At 42.1% G+C, this 18,102-nt stretch overlaps 1 protein-coding gene across 2 annotated transcripts in view; it reads right to left on the bottom strand.

The window, feature by feature from the left end:
* ldlrad4b (low density lipoprotein receptor class A domain containing 4b) overlaps positions 1-18,102 on the bottom strand; it is a 272,731-nt gene that overhangs the window by 113,662 nt on the left and 140,967 nt on the right. For both annotated transcript variants that reach the window (XM_049582538.1, XM_049582540.1), the window contains exon 3: positions 14,786-14,926. In XM_049582538.1, the coding sequence (XP_049438495.1) occupies positions 14,786-14,926 (141 nt within the window). The remainder of the gene's footprint in view (positions 1-14,785; positions 14,927-18,102) is intronic.

The following is an 18,102-nucleotide window of genomic DNA, read 5'->3' as shown; positions in this document are numbered from 1 at the left end:
ACAACTCTCTGAATTACAGGACATAATAGGACATAATGTGCTATATCACGGACACAATCATGAATATTCCAAATAAACCATATACACTGACCTGTACTTTAGATTTTTTATTGTTATGCACATCTATGATCCTTACCATTAACCTGTTTATATTTTTTGGCATTATGTGAATTTTAGATTTTGGATTTGATATTTCTATATTTCACTCTATCTATTTACACTCTTTCTTATTTTGTATTACAACTGTTGCACAACAATTTCCCATGGGATGAAGTTCCATTTTATTTTATCTTGTTTCATCTCATTTAATCTAATGTTATGTAAAGATGCAAACTGTGTACATCCAAAATCGGGTCAGTCAGCTAATCAGAGGGACACAGCAAGGTGCTGCGTGTGTGTCAATCCTCACAGACCCTCATGTTAAATAGCCCAACTTTTTACAGTCTGATACAAAAAACAATTTTGGTCTCTATAGCTAATTTTAACTTTCATGACAGACTATATGGGGGTGAAGTTTTATATAACTCACCTTTTTAGATGTTATTAAGGCTTAAAGTTGGGCATGACCAGGGCAACCTCTAGCTCACCTGGTGTGCACCATATATAGGCTGAGGCCCTTGCAGCGGCAAGTCCAACCTTGCAGCCCATTGCTGCTTGTCATTCCCCCAGTTTCCTGTCTCTCTCAAGCTGCACTATAATAAAGGAAAGAAACCTTAAAAATAAATTTAAAAAAAAGTGCATAACTAAGGGTGTGGTTGCTTTGAGTGGCTGGTGTGTGCTGTCCATTGACAAGATGCTACCACAGCAACAACGCTGCTTAGGTAACGTAACCATGGAGTAACCCCAGATTCACAGAGTATAGCTGTAGTCGTAGCTGTTGCTATTTCAGTGTGTTTTCAGCCAACCTAGTCATTCAAAATAAAGTTGCCATCATACTTTTCGGCAAACCATGGATACAGTACATATGCGTGTTATTAGGTAATGTATACATTAAAAATCATCGTTTCAGCAATGTTGTGGCTAACCTGTGTTTAGGTTTAGGCACAAAAAGTTCAAAAAAGATCCTGTTTTGGCTTAAAATACTTGCTTTTTGTGTCGCTATCCCGGCGGGTAAAGCATTGATGTCTCGGTAAAATATAACAGCTTTTTGTGACACTATCCCTGCTACACAACACCCACCTTTGGAGCCTACAAAGCCAATGGAAACACAGCAATGTATCAGTCATTTGCAGAAATAGACAATGCTAACTTTTTCTGGAGCCTAGGCTGTTTCAGTTCATGAAAATTTAACTGTAACATTTTGGTCACCTAAACAAGTTTTGTAAAATGAATTTTTATACTCACTACCATTAGTTTTTCATATTTTAAATCACACATGTATTGTCTGCATGTACTATTCTGCCTTTTCATGACATTCCTTTAGCCATATTTGAACTTAATCTAAAACAGTGCTACTTGAGGTACTACTTAAGTATGTAGGAAAATGATTCTTTGTCATCCTCATAAAAATCTGCACACTGGAGATGGTTCATGACAATGTATATTTAGCAAATATTGTGTGGCTAGAATTCTGTACAGCAATTTAAATTAAATGTTAAATTGTATTTAAGTTCCACAAGTGATTGAAAATCACACAAATTACACATATGTTGTCATGCAAATACAAACAGACAAATATAATCCAGGCATGCACGTGGTCTGAAGGTCACGTAACTACAGCGATGGCCAGCTCATCATCCATCCCTCCCTGTCAATGTCTAAACCCAACCATTCAATTAGCAGCATCCTGCAGCTACATTCATTTGCTGCCTAATTGACCTCTGAGTCACAGTGGAGATCAAGTCCTGGTAATGACAACAGCTGCACAGAGTGAGACTCCACCATGTTGACACCATAATTACGCAGCAAGTCACCCAACATGGGCTTTAGGGTCAAAACTGAGTGAAAAGGAAGATAAGAAGGCAAAAGAGGAAGGCAGACAGGATGAGAGAATAAGAAATAGATGAGGGGAAAAAGAGGGAGGAAAGGGAAGACAGAAAAAAGAGAGGAGGAGGAGAGAAGACAGCTGACCGGAGGCTTGTTCAACCATGAGATTAGGCTAAGTGATGAAAAGCAGGGAGGAAATAGAGACAGAGACAGTTGGAGAGCCTCGGGTAAGGAACAAGCATTGAAGACGGATGAAGAATGTTTTTCAGATGCTTTTAAGGCTGGGTAAGAGCAGAAATCAAGATAATATGGCTCTGTGATCTTCGTAGCCAACACTGGGACAGGAGCGACCACTAGGCTGGATCTAATAATGGGAGTTGATAAATAGTTTCGGCTTCAATCACTGCATACGGCTGAACCCACTCGAGGTTAAAAAATCAAATTAACGTGGGTGTCTGGACATGTCAGCTGTATAGAGGATAACATCACTCCAGCTCTTGAAAAACATAAAACAAACTAATCTAATCTGGTGGCCATATCACAAAGCCAGACAATAAGAAGCACTTAACAGAAACTTCAATGATAATACAATAACAAGACTATTTTGGATGGTTTAGACTGGGATTTAGTGAAATAGCTCCACACTGATTTGGGGTCTTTTCATCAACGTTTGATTTGGACTTCAGAATAAAGATAATCTTTAGACACCACTTAATCAGAGTTCTGCTCATCAGCATCCAAAAGACCAACCCTGGCCCCCAGTATGAAGTCAGAAACATGGGTCTCATCCTTTTTATACTAAGATAGAAATCACTCCAAACTTCTTCACTGCTCGATGAAATCCTAAGAAATAGTAACCAGGGCTTTTGAGAGGAAGGAGCACTTAAACAATGTTGTAACTACATAGGGGTTCTATGAATTGAACAAAGGGTCATTTGGGAGTTTGGTACTGAAAGATTTGTCAGAGATATTCATCTTCAGATTTAGAAGATTATTTGTGTGAACCTTTCATGTCAAAAGAGTGAAAACAGAAGCAGCTCTCGTCAATGTTTCCATATTAACAGTGAGTCAAATGAATATGTGTAATGTGAAAGTGGTCACTCACAGAGAATTAGCATCTGACTCTGCAGCATTTGAGGCTCTTTCAGCTCATTGTTCAATGTATTCTGATACAACAGTTTGTACGGTATCCTACAAATTAACGCCCCTCGACTGACATTACATCCTTAATGTACAGTTACATAATCAATGTCAAGTTACAGATGTTAGGATCAGCCTAGTAAAGTGACTGTGGTTAGGTTTAGGAGAAGGAACAAGGGGAGGACGTACCTTAAAATGACTCAAACTTCATTCAGAGTTCACATGGTTCCGAACACCCATTTCCAGTCTTGCGTTTGGTGACCCATCCACCATCCCAACTTAGCTCCTCACAAGACTGATCGGGCCTGCTTCCTCGTTTACTATCATTAACGCATTGGCCATGTGAATGCAGTCTTTCACAATACATGGGTTAAATTAGAAAAATAAAAAATAAAAATGGATAGACAGATGGATGAGTCTACTGTTGGAATATCAATTCTGAAAACCGAACACACAACAACCAACCATTTTGTCACTGGCAACAAGTTTGATTTAATGTTGAAAGCTTGCTCACTCGTCTGGATGGTTGGGGCAAAACACCACTTCCTTTACAAACATGCACATGCATGTTTGTAAAGGAAGTGTAAAAGGGTCTGTATGTCAGTGTTGTGTTGTAAGCTTGTTCTGCCCCCAAGCTGACCAAAAACCAATTAACGTATCTTTAAAGAGATCATTATAAGAAGTAAAGCAATAAGTAAAAGTCATCATCATTGCATTAACATGTAGTTTAACCTTTGTCAAAAAGCTACTGACATGTTCATCTAAACATGCTTAATGTGTCTCAATAACAGAAAAGTTATTACACTTAACAAAAATATAAACGCAACACTTTTGTTTTTGCTCCCATTTTTCATGAGCTGAACTCAAAGATCTAAAACATTTTCTATCCACACTAAAGACCATTTCCTCACAAATATTGTTCACAAATCTGTCTAAATCTGTGTTAGTGAGCACTTCTCCTTTGCCAACATAATCCATCCCACCTCACAGGTGTGGCATATCAAGATGCTGATTAGACAGCATGATTATTGCGCAGGTGTGCCTTAGGCTGGCCACAATAAAAGGCCACTCTAAAATGTGCAGTTTTATCACACAGCACAATGCCAAGTTTTGAGGGAGCGTGCAATTGGCATGCTGACTGCAGGAATGTCCACCAGAGCTGTTGCCCGTGAACTGAATGTTCATTTCTCTACCATAAGCCGTCTCCAAAGGTGTTTCAGACAATTTGGCAGTACATCCAACCGGCCTCACAACCGCAGATCGCGTGTAACCACACCAGCCCAGGACCTCCACATCCAGCATGTTCACCTCCAAGATCGTCTGAGACCAGCCACCCGGACAGCCGCTGCAACAATTGGTTTGCATAACCAAAGAATTTCTGCACAAACTGTCAGAAACCGTCTCGGGGAAGCTCATCTGCATGCTCGTTGTCCTCATCGGGGTCTTGACCTGACTGCAGTTCGTTGTCGTAACCGACTTGAGTGGGCAAATGCTCACATTCGATGGCGTCTGGCACGTTGGAGAGGTGTTCTCTTCACGGATGAATCCCGGTTTTCACTGTTCAGGGCAGATGGCAGACAGCGTGTGTGGCGTCATGTGGGTGAGCGGTTTGCTGATGTCAACATTGTGGATCGAGTGGCCCATGGTGGCGGTGGGGTTATGGTATGGGCAGGCGTATGTTATGGACAACGAACACAGGTGCATTTTATTTATGGCATTTTGAATGCACAGAGATATCATGACGAGATCCTGAGGCCCATTGTTGTGCCATTCATCCACGACCATCACCTCATGTTGCAGCATGATAATGCACGGGCCCATGTTGCAAGGATCTGTACACAATTCCTGGAAGCTGATAACATCCCAGTTCTTGCATGGCCAGCATACTCACCGGACATGTCACCCATTGAGCATGTTTGGGATGCTCTGGATTGGCGCATATGACAGCGTGTTCCACTTCCTGCCAATATCCAGCAACTTCGCACAGCCATTGAAGAGGAGTGGACCAACATTCCACAGGACACAATCAACAACCTGATCAACTCTATGCGAAGGAGATGTGTTGCACTGCGTAAGGCAAATGGTGGTCACACCAGATACTGACTGGTTTTCTGACCCCCCCAGACCCACCCAATAAAGCAAAACTGCACATTTTAGAGTGGCCTTTTATTGTGGCCAGCCTAAGGCACACCTGTGCAATAATCATGCTGTCTAATCAGCATCTTGATATGCCACACCTGTGAGGTGGGATGGATTATGTCGGCAAAGGAGAAGTGCTCACTAACACAGATTTAGACAGATTTGTGAACAATATTTGTGAGGAAATGGTCTTTTGTGTGTATAGAAAATGTTTTAGATCTTTGAGTTCAGCTCATGAAAAATGGGAGCAAAAACAAAAGTGTTCCGTTTATATTTTTGTTCAGTGTATATTAGCAAACTGACTCAGTCATGTCAGTTACAGCAATATCTACAGTATAGAAAATTTGCTAACATTAGCCACTGTAAGCTACTGGTCATACCAGACCAAGTGAGCCTGTAAGGACAAAAACCCTGACTACCTTTGCAAAACTGGTACAAAATTCACTGATCATAGCATAAACGAATGCTGACAGACTAAAATCATATACTATACATAAACAAAAAAATAACAAAAAGTCATAAGACAGAGTCACAATTAAAACCCAGACGGGAAAAAGGAAGCAGGAACCTCCCCCTCCTACGACAGAGTTACATGCTTTGCTGCCAACACAGCGGTGACCTTAGATTCTTCTTAGATTCTTTGTTGGAATGGTGAGAAAAAGCAACTGTATTGAATCATAAGGAAAAGTGCTGCAGCTATCAGCGGTACACAACAGCCGCGTCTAAGGCACTCAGACTGTCTGGAATGGAGTAGTCAATAATGAGCCTTCACAGAGTTAGGAATCTCCAACACAAACAGAATCAATCAGCGAGCCTGGAGGCTTGCTAGATGCTATTGAAGTGTCGTTCACACTGGACTGGGATCAATGGCTAAGCTAGAGTTGACCATCGATCCAAACCATCCTCTGGTCTCCTTCCCTGTCCCCTCCTCACACTTCAGCAGAGGCTAACAAGGTAAGAAAGCCGAGACAAGCTTGGCTAAAGTGAAACAGCAGCATGTAGCATTCTCCCCCCCTTGATCTGTAATGATACACCCTCTAAAAAAGGCACATTCTTCCTCAAATGTTTCTTTGTGGCTGAAACAGGGCTTTAGACAGCCACTACTCTTTCACAGATCACTTCGACCTCTACATGGGTCTTCTCTGCTATTTGGTAGATATTGTAGAGGTAGTCCTGCTTGATACTCTCTGCTATGGTGCTTCATGCTTTTTGGCAAGAACATGCAGTAATTACACTGGACAGAGGAGGTAGCATATTATTTCTGATGATCTACATGTCTGTAGGTGCAGGGTCTGATAGCTAAAAGGTTTTCACATGTTAATGTGTTGTGATGTAACATTTTCATTATGCTGCATTTGCATGAAAACTCTCAGTGGAAATATTGAAATTCAAAAAAGTTTCAATATTGCAAAAAAAAAAAAAGAAAAAAGTTCACACTGTGGTGGTGTATAGATTAATAATGACGTGCATGCAGCATGTGAAGGGATGATAAATGGTCATCAGATCTGTGTGGAGCGATGAGGAGACTGTAACCTTCCTCAAATGTATACATAATAAACAGAAATGTCACATTTTCATCGTGTCTTCCACATTATTTTTCAGTCATTTGATTGATGAGCTCTTTTAATGATGTTGTCTCGCTGTGTCCTCATCTTCTGAAATGATTAAATGACACCCGACTCAACAGCATGCGCATCAGTAATGCTTTGACTGTGTTTTACCCATGTAGCAGACCTGTGAGTGATCAACTTGTGTATCAGAGATGTGTGCATGGCACATGGAGGATACACAACTGCCAAAAACTTTGGCATACACTCGCTGTTCAGTGTTGCTGGTTGACATGTAAACCAAGATCAAACAGAAGCTCGGGGACCTTTTCAGTGTGTTTTGGAGATGGTTTAATATCGAACATTAAAAGGAAACAATGTGCTTTCTTTTAGCTTTTGGGGGCATTTGATGACGAGTCATACTGGGGGGGACAGATTTCATGACCCCCATCTTCGTGGCCATTATGCTTTTGGATGGACATCAGAGTCATGTCTGAGTGTTAAGATTTATTTATTAATTATTTTATAACACAGGCAAGGAGTTTAATTTTTGAATTAATACCACCTCACATAGTCTATTAAAGACCACATGTGTAATTTTGTGATTATTAATATTATTCCCCACCCCCACCTGTAATGTCAGGACTAAATGGGGCTTTAGTGATCTTACCCAAAATATTTGTGACTGGGTATTGATAATTGTCTATATGAGCTGACTGCATATGCAAACACTTAGGGGTAATTAACCAAAGGATTACGAGGCTTCTGTGGCAGCTAAACCTGCACAAAAGAAACCATGTACTCATACTTGCAAAGGGTGAAATGCACTCCTCACTCCTAAATAGCGTCTCGGTGCTCCTGTGCTATTTGCACATATTTAAATGAGGTAATGTGAATATATTTGGCGCAAAATTGTCCCCTTGCTATGTAAATGAGCCTCACTGCAAAAACAGTCAAATTCACAAACATCAGCCCGAAATGCATTTGTAAGAGGTGTTACACCCATTTCTTGCTCGCCGTCTTTTTTGACTTTAAGATTTCTTTTTCCCTGCTGTTGGTCTGCCTACTGGTTCTTGGCACAAATACAAAATGTATATTTTGCCACCTGGATAATTACAATCTGATATTCAAAAAAAGGGCAAAGTGCACTTAGCTGCAAAATTTTAATGGTGTGTTTGTGCTGTAATATCATCAATATCATCTATGAATCAGACCTTGAGATGGGTGGACACATGTTGCAAGTCATGCACAAGTCACGGTGCTATCAGCAGCCGCAATCCATTCTTTGTGAATTCACCCATCAGTATATTATAAACAAAACTGTGTATGTATCCATTTAGGGGTATTTTGGGGGGGTTTATAGGTTTGAACTGTTGCATGCTTATATGTTAGCACTGAGCTTGCAGTACTGGGGGGAGTCCTCTTTCTCTATGTGAAGATGAACTTAGAGGTCAAAGGGCAGAAAGCAAAGCTGAAAACTAAAGAACACCACAAGTCTGTACTCTTAACGACTGGTCAGTGTGATGTCCTGAGCCCGTTTTCAACACAGTTAACAAGTTGTAGTAGGTAGTGTTTCTGGTTTAAAGAGGAGGCTGTAGATTTCATGCACACACAGATGACAAATTAAAGGGAAAATACAACATTAAGTGTCCAGTGCAGCTGTACAGTGCTTTGGACACTGATGATAGTGTTGAGTCCAATATGTCATTCAAAAACCCTGTGATCTGGTGACTGTGAAGGCCACAGCATATGATTCACATCATTTACTCATCAAACCATTCAGTGAACCTCCTTTGGGAACATCTCCATGCATCAGGTTTCTCAACTGATTTACTTAGTTTTTACCTTTTAATTTGTCACCCATTTGTATATTTCTAATATAATCTAAACTCACATTATAACAAAGAATGCTCCTGACAATATCAATGATGAATTATGCATGTTTCTTAAGAATATCGCACGTACCTTTCTTTGTGTGCAGTTTCAAAATAACATTAACTTCTAATTGGTATTACTATAGTTCTAAGCCACAGTTTGCTCATCAGCAGCATTTTTAAAGGAAATCAATTCCACTCAACACCCGATTTGTTGTGGCTGCTACGAGGTAAACAACAGTATAAAGGTTTTGCTATGATATATTCATAACTGCCTTGCTTGTTAATTTAGCATAGAGACAAAGGTCCACTGCTCTTTGTTTTTTGAGAATACAACAAACTTTTAGACCTTTATGGCTAACTTAAAAATATTAATTTTTGATGACACAGTCTTTTCAGTTAGGCCATAGACTCTGCATGCAATGTTCTGAAACTGCAAATTTAAAGCGAAACCATGTCACTGTTGCTGATCAGCGGCTACTGTGGCTAAAATTGACAATTAGGGGATTATGTTAGACCAATTGGAGAAAAGTCCAAAAATCACTGAGTGTGCTTTGACAAACTCAGTTAAGTCATATTTACCATTAGCTAATGGTCATACTGGCCTATTAGTTACAAGAGTTAAAGGCCTCTAGTTTCGCAGACTGGGTGAGGCGGAGGCACAGCGCACCTGTGCTTCACCAACTGGGTGTGGCCAGGCGGATTTTGCAAGTTTGGCACACCGTGCGCCTGGCGCAGCTACTCCTCTTTCCCACCTCCGTCCCTCCTACCTGCGCAAGTCAGAAAGAGGGAGGAGAGAAGGCGTGGAGTGGGTTTTACACACATCACACCAATCAAATGAGCCCCTCTCCTCGCTCTTAAATGCGCCACGCGAAGGCGTAATGAGAGTTTACTCAATTCGCCATGGCAGAAGAGAGCAGCAACGTCAGACAGCCAAACTTCTCCTAGGAGGAAACTGATGTTTTGGTCCGGGAGGTCCAAGCTTGCAGTGTCCGAATATACGGAACTGCGAGCAGACCTCCACGGGCTGATGATGCAAAGGTAGCCTGGGAGGAGGTCACCACAATTGTAAATCAATGTTGCGTTTCTCTTGTGCGCGCGCTCTCTCTTTCTCTCTCGCAGTGTCACTCTGTTTCTTTTCTTTTGACTTTTCTAAGATGACAGATGCTGAATATATACTCCCTATCTGATGCTGTGGCTGTTTGTGGTTGGCTGAGAGGGATGTGAACTCATTAGTTTGCAGGCTGTGTTAATCAAATCAGGTTGGGTTTCCATTACGCGTGCCAAACGGTGCCAATCCCCTTTGATCTGACATCAGATGTGACAGGACAGTCGATATAGAGATACATTTATGTGCTGATTGCAGATAGTTGCATTGAATAGTGGTTTCTGTGGCTATTTATTGCATCGTTAATGTGCTTGACATTCTGGAAACCTGCCTGTGAGGTTTTGGTGACGTGTGCGCACTGTCTGCCGGTCAGCCAAACTGCCACTACACCGGCTGTGCTCCGCCTGCGCTGACAGTAGACCTGGTTTCAGCTGGTGAGCTTTTAGCACACCTCCGGCGAAGCCTTTTGGCACAAAACTGTCACTGTGCCAAACTGGATCTGTCGATACCTCCTCCTGCTGCGCCGCCACACCCATCTCAGCGCACCTCGTAGTATCTGCTTTTACCTACTCTTTGATACCAAAAGTAATTTTATTATATTAAGTACTGAAACTAAAAGTACAATGCTGGCAATAAAAAAGCAGAATCCTCGGAATTCTGAGGATTATGAAGTTTATGTCTGTACACCACCTTTGAAATAGGGCATACATTACACACAAGGTCTTCCTCACAACTTAAAGGATCTAAGGAAAACCTTTGACTATCCAGGGCTGACACACTGTAGTGGAGCAGTCACAGCGCATTTACATGGCATAAATCTTTATCTCCTTTAACCATTACTTGCCTTTTCGGCTGTGGGACACCATTTCCATCATGAAGTCGGTCTCATTGTTGAGTGGAATGTATACGCTTGCATGTAGCACCTAATCTGACATGCAGCCTGGTTCTGACTGGAAATCAAAAAAAAAAATTAAAGATTATTTTTTTGGGCATTGTCCCTTTTACTGATAGTACAGCTAAAGATAGACATGAAGTATGGGAGGGTGTGGGGTGGCGTGGCGGGATGGCACGCAGCAAGGGGCCATAGGTTGAAAATGAACCCAGGCCGCTGCCAAGGCCTCAGCCTGTATGGGGCGCACACTCTACCTAGTGAGCTTTGCACTTGCCCTTGTTTAATTAATCAATCATCTAACCTTAGGACATAGAAATGCATAGAAACTGGGGTTAAATACTTCTATTCCAATACACAGAAATGTGTTGGAGTAAAGATACACACTTAATTTGGGAAATGTGGTGGAATAAAAATGAAAGGTGACAGAAATATAAGAACTCAATTCTTAATACTTAAGTATTGTAACAAAGTATTATTGTTCTGTTACATTACACCACTGCCTGAATGTATTGTATTGAGCAAAGGTGTGTTTCATGTCTCAATAATTCATCTTTGCATTTGAAAGAGGAAGAGGGTGTTTTTTCTTCTTTAAAAAGTTAAATAGTCTGGCTTTAAAACAAGCTGTAATGGTCAAAAATGTTTGGGATGAGGCTTACTGTTTTTTTTATTGGATTCAATAGGGATGCTTTTCCCAGCAGACATTTCACCAGGAAACACACAGGTGTAATTAATAACATTAATAAGCACTGCATTGCATTTAGGGAAGCCAGTTCAGCGGCCCTAGATTAGGAGGTGTGTGTTTTTGTGTGTGTGTGTGTGGGGGGGGGGGGGGGGGTGGCGGGAGGGATGCAGTGTGTCAGGCTGCAGTGTGTCTAGACAGTATTCATGATCCATCTGTCTGCCACTGCCACGGCAACAGCCAGCGGCTACAACAAGATGGCAAACTCCATTACCACAGAAACATTTTCTATGTCCCTGTCCTCTTCCTCTTTTTCTCCTCCTCATCCACCTCTCTCTCACTTTCCTTCTCTCTCCATCTTCCTCCTCATCTCTGTCTGGCCCTCTGTCTCACTTCCATCTCCCTCTTTTCTCTCACTCTTAGTCCGTCTGCACTCTTCTCAATCCCCCACCACTCATTTTTGGCAATCTCGACCTTTCTTCTTCTTTTTCCTCTCTCCCTTCTCTCCATCCACCCATCCCTCTCTTTCTCCCTTCCTCCCTCACTGTCTCTCAGGCATCATCAGAAAATGTGCACCGGCTCAGAAAATTACAATCATTGTACAGCTTTCCCATAACGCCGGCTGCAGACACTTACATTAACATTCGCTCTAGACAGCTAAATATTTTAAGTACCCGGCTCAGGATTCTATCCATTGGAAATGAGTGCCCCCAGAACCCCGCCCGTCCCTCCGAAAATAATAATAAAAAAGGTTGTTCTTATTGCCTTGTGGAGGAAAAGAAGGGCAGGCAGAAAGAGAAAAAAAAGCAAGATAAATTTACAAAACAACAAGGTTGGTGGGTTTGAGAGGTGAAGCGCATCTGAGGTAGGGAGGTGAGGGAGGGAGGGAGGGAGGGATGGAGGGGAAGGTAAGGAACCCGCCAGACACAAACACACACACACACAGACACACACAGAGCCAAGGATGAAAGTGCTGCTGTAAAAAGTTTTCCCTCTCCTCCTAAAAGTTGTTGAAAGAGAACGCTGCAGCACATCAAAGTGGCCTGGCAGACAGCCATCGGAGCCCATTGGTGTCCTTCACCCTCTCCCTCTCTCTCTATCTCTCTCACCGTCTCTCCCTCTCTCTGTCTCTCTCTGTTTCCATTGATCGTGGCGAGTCGAGGGAACACTCTCATCTCGTTCCCTGGACAGTGCTGCTCAGCGGGAGGTAAGAGGAGGTGGTTGGCGGAGGGGTGGAGGGGTGCTTATGAAAGAAGCAAAGAGATTCAAACAAAACCTGCACTGAAATGGAAAGGTGGAAAAACTTGAGAAGGAAGTTGTTTCAGATGGATATGAAATAAATCCTTTACTGCCTCTATAGGAGTCCTTCCCTATGGCAGTTTATGGTGTGTTTACTTCCAAGGACTGTATGAGGCTCTCACTAGCAATTGCATATTCATAATATTAAATGACATTATGCTCAGATTTCTTCAAACTAGAAGTTTAATTAGACTCATAATAAGTACCAAATTATTATTGTTAAACAAAGGGTAGATACAAAGTGCATGTGTTAATTTTGAATGTACATGCTACAGAAGAGTATAAAATCGAATGCACACCTGTAGACTCACAGTAAACCCATGAGTGGTTTTTGATTCTACTCTTTCTTTTCCATTTCCCCTGTGAAAAGTTGTGGATGGTACCAACTGAACCATTAAGTACCGCCCCCATTTTTGGTATATTCTAATCCTCACTCTGAGCATCATGGAGCGTCATACCCAGGGTCTCCGGCAACACTAAACCCCCGAGCTTGCCTTTTTAAATATCCTGTGGAGACACACTCTCACTGCAGCCTGTTTTTTTTTGTTCTGAAAATGTCTGTGTGCAGCCTAGTTCTGTGGACGATAAGCGAGGTGCAGGCTTCCATCTCTGTCACCAGTAATGAGGAAATACAGTGAGTGCTGGATGGAGCAGTGAGTGACAACAGACCCACCCACATTTAAGGGTACTGTTTGCAGTAGAGATACTAAGCCCACCTAGGGTAAAGGTACCATGTCTGAAGGGTTACTTTTGGTTCCAAAGGTACCTTACCAAACGTGATTGGTGGAAATGGGGCTTGAGTGAAGGGAAGGCTGCAGTCAGGGTTAAAAGAAACCATTGCGACTGTTGGTAGACAGGTCAGGTCCTGTCAGGTAGAGACAGAATGCAAACTACAGTCCATGGCATCAGAGTGCAACACTCTGAATGTCCATACATCCACCCCGACCCCCTCCATATGGGAGGTTTTGAGGGTTTAAAACAGTTTCTTCAAGACTGGACATACTCTTAAACAGGCACAGACAGCAAGCGTGCATATGGCTCTGTTTTTACTATATTGGGTGAATATATACACAGACATGCTTGCACGTTTGTCTACAGAAATAGTCAAACAAGTCCCATACAGAAGGAGGATGCATGAGGAGGACAGTTCCTGTGGACCCTCACCAACAGGGACAGATGAAGACATTTGCTTCACTCAGATCCTCCAGAACATGCAGATGCGTACAGTATAATTTGGACTTGACTGTGAATACACATGAGACGTGATACATCTGAAACTCGACTGAAGTCTTCATTTATCCAATCATCACATCATCTGACCTGTGTAACATGTCACCATCCGAGGTGGTGCGAACAGGACAGAAGATGGACAAAAATTATTTGTTGTAGAAGTAGTAGGCTTTATGTGAAGTATACAAAAAGAAAATGTGTTCTCCTTTTTTAGTATTAATGGATTTATGTACGGATGGATGTATGTAGTAGGACACAAACAACACATTGGTCAGTTTAAATTGCTACATATGATAAAGTGGAAGCTTATCTGTTCTGTGACCATTGCTGCCCTTCTTCTGGTTAGGACTGTCTTTGCACACATGTGCATAGGCCAATTAATTCTAATGAGGACTTGACTGAGTGCTGAAAACTTTTTTAACATTTCGCATCAGTTTAACTTATTTTTGTACTACCTTTCCGCTGTTTTTTTCCTCATCATAGATTTTAATTGTACTATTGAACGTCTCAAATCTTTTCAAATGTTCCTGTGATCCGACTCCTTTCGCGACTCTATAGCCTGCGGCTGTTATAAAAGTAATGGTTATTGTGTTGTTTGTTTAATGCCCGATGAAGGTTTATGATCAAAATGTAGCTTCATTAGTCTGTTTGGTGCTGATGATGTGCAGGAGTTCACTACTTTTTGAATCTACATGCCACAAAAGTTTGATCCTATAAAACTCATTATACTCAACTGAAAGCTGGTTTGCAGTACCACGCCCACCCGCAGCATATATGCTCAGTGGGGATTAACAAAGACACCCCAGGGAGAAACAAAACTGAGCAGCAGAGAGGACAGACAAGGAGGAGAATGAGTGAGGAAAGAAATGTGAATCAGTATGTATCTGGGCTGTGTGATGGTGTGAGGTACAGAGAGGGAGGCACAGAGGTAGAGCACCCTGCAGCACTCACAGTTGAAGATGCCCGGTGGAGGGTGCTGGGTGACCACGGGGCAGTTCTCCTCATCGCTGTTGTCCCCACAGTTATTCAGCTGGTTGCAGATCAGCGAGCCCAGACGCAAACAATTCCCATTGGTGCAGTGGAACTTGCACTCTGTACAGCCGGGGAAGGGAGGGTAGCGGGACAAGGAGAAAGAGAAGAAACATTTCTTAGCACAACTATTGCAATCGTTAAGTGAATAGAGCTGCGTTCAATGTCTGAACACCAGGGTTGAAGCAACTATTGTACTTGTTGTTCAACATTCCAACCTAACAAAGCAAAATGTTTTGTTTATTCAAGGTCTGTACTGTATGTCATCATTGCTTTTACAGGAGCTGTATGTTACATTCAGAGCATATATGATTCAAAGTCTGAGCTGGAACTGAGTTTACAGTTAGGGATGAGGGAGTACACCATTATTTGTATCTGCGCAGCCAACTAAATCTGAATTCATATCTGTACTTGGAATGGGTGGGGTTTTAACTGGAGGTGGGTGGAGTTTAAGTCAGGAATGGGTAGAGTTAAACCCAGAAATGGGGTGGTCTGACTGGAAGTTCTAATTCAAACGTGAAATTGATGTAGCTTGATGTTAAGAATTAGGCCCCAATCACACAGAAAGAGTCACAGCAGCTGAAGGCAGCTTTTTGGAGCCGTTTTTAAAAAGAATGAAGTTATTTGCTTGCAGTTTTTCAATGTGATGTGCCTTGCGTTTCTGCACCCCAAGTCATCTCTTTTTCCATAATCTTTTTTCCCATTGTCCAATCAGATGATTTGAGAGGCGCGCCTTCTGTGGTGGTCACGACAACAACTTTACAGTTGATAAGCAACGGAGGAGAAACTGGTGGTAGCAGTTGGTGGATACCCAGAGCTATACGGCACAACGATAGACAGCAGGTTGTCAAACTGCCCCTGAGTCATCCCAAAATATGCCTGGAAATGGCCATCATTGAGGCGAAGCTCCTGAACCAACTGGTGGTACTGCCCCGTGATCCACCCTCTTTTTTAGGGTCTCATGTTCCAACACAGATCTCTGTTTCTCTGAACAAACTATTTGCTGACAGCCTCTCACCCTAAACCAGAGATACAGCAAGTAGCCTCTGCCTCAACATTTTAGGAAGTAGATACTAATTACTGTGGAAAAACAAACAAACTGGTAGACTGATTACATGATAAGGTTAGTGTAAAAGCGTGATGGGGTGGTTGCCTGGCAACAATAAAAAGGAGCAACTTTTCTTTTTTTTTTTTTTTGCAAGTGGCATTCCATATAATTAAAAAAAAAGGCAGTGTGGTGCACCTCACGTTTTGCAACCTGCAAACTTTTTCTGTGTGATTGGGGCCTAAGAAAACGATTTACAGAACAATCTGAGAATTGAGCTTAAGATCATTTTCTAAAGTGAAGAGTGAGAGACTGAATACAGTTACCCAGAGAATTTTCGGATACTGACACATTTTACTCAGATGATAGTTGTAAGACCTTTGTTTTCAGTACCAAATAATCCACACCTTTATGTAGGGGTGGGGGGGCTTCTACGATGATGCCGTTCTGCCTATGGTAACTGCCATGAGCGCAGTGCAGAGCAGCTGCGATTAGCTAGCCATTGGGACACTAGGGCTGTAGTCAACCAAAGAAAATCTTGGTCGACTAAAGTCACACATAATCTTCAACTAATCAATTAGTCGTGGGGGGAAACAAAATCTGCACGTTATTTGGTGCGTAATAGTCGCGCGTAATGACAGCTCCTCGTCTGCATGTCTTTCATGTTTGTCTCACTGACAGGTGGAGAGCCTACAGACAGGTACCCATACGAGCCGCTCCGCCGCAACCGTGCATAATAGTCGCGCGTAATGACCGCTCCTTGTCAGTTAGACTGCACGTCATTCATGTTTGTCTCACTGACAGGTGGAGAGCCTACAGACAGGTACCCATTGCTCCTCCACTGACTGCTCTTGTCCTGTCTTCTCCCTCTTCTTTCTCTCCAGTCCTCTCTATCACTAAACTCTGAGCTTAATCATTAGCTTTTAGCTCAGCAGCACTCGTAATTGAGTAGGCTTTTGAACAATGCAGGAGAAATGTTACAGACAGTTTATATTATCAGCCTGGGCCTGGGGCTTGTTGTAACAGTAAATGGGATGTGTTGTAACATGTGTAGCCTAAGTTAAACTGTGTCTGTGTGAGTGAACATCTTACCCTGTGATGCGCGATGTGGGCAGCAGTTCCAGCCACACACTGCTACTGCTGCCAAGCAGCCCTGCCCATTGGAAAGAGTGTGGGATATACCACTACTAGGAATGGGAGGGGGGGACTAAATCTTTTAAGATTTAAATAGCACATTATTGTGCAATTATAATGAGCACCGCTTACATTGTGCTTTTAATAAATACTACTGCATTGTTCAAAAATTATTAATTGTGTCTCAAATGATTCGAGGGGGGTACAGCTTTACTGAAGGGGGAGTCATGTCCCCCCTGTTCCCCCGAGATTTCCGCCCCTGTACTGTGTCACTCTGCAATTACAACCTCCAAAACACTAGTCGGCTGTGTTAAGTGCTGTAAAGTTTAGTTCAAATCAAACTTTATTTATATAATTGATTCAAAACACACATTAAACATGGCTTAATAGAGACAATTTCAAACACAAGTACGCAAACTGGCTTCACTATAAATCGCAGAACTGACAGACAAACACTTGTCTTTCTCTGGACACATTTCCCCCACCAATACAACATGCTAACAAAGGTAACGGTACATAATTTGGCTCCATTACAACTCACAAGATTCACTGACAAACAACTGTCTTATACTAAACACGTTTTCCAAGCAAATACAACATGCTAACATTATTAGCGTCAGCCTATGGCATTTTACACTGTATAAATTAGCCTAGCAACGAGCGGAGATTTCCTCTGCTCATATGAAGCCAGGATAAATCCCGAAGTATAAATCCCTGAAGGATAAATCACACACACGATTTTATTTATTTTTTCTTATCTGTTAAATACAAGTAAATACAAGCTTCGTTTCCACTGGGGGAAATGGTTTCAGTATACAGAAACAGACAGGAGGTCTGCGTCAGCACGATGCTGAGTGTGAGGGTGGGCGGGGGGTTTTGAAAACACCCCCATTTTCACAGGTAACTTAGCCTGTCCCCCCGCCGCAGGAAATAATGGATTAATCCTGGAAAGCTATTGATGTAACGCATCAACGCACTTCTCCTTATGAAAGTAACACAGCGATTATTTGACCAATGAGAATTTGGTCGGACGAGAGCAAAGTGACCAAATAATCGACTA

The sequence above is a fragment of the Epinephelus fuscoguttatus genome, linkage group LG8 (assembly GCF_011397635.1).
Source record: "Epinephelus fuscoguttatus linkage group LG8, E.fuscoguttatus.final_Chr_v1".
Taxonomy (NCBI): Eukaryota; Metazoa; Chordata; class Actinopteri; order Perciformes; family Serranidae; genus Epinephelus; species Epinephelus fuscoguttatus.
Note: the sequence above shows the minus strand (reverse complement) of the source record. Positions and strands in the feature narration are given on the sequence as shown.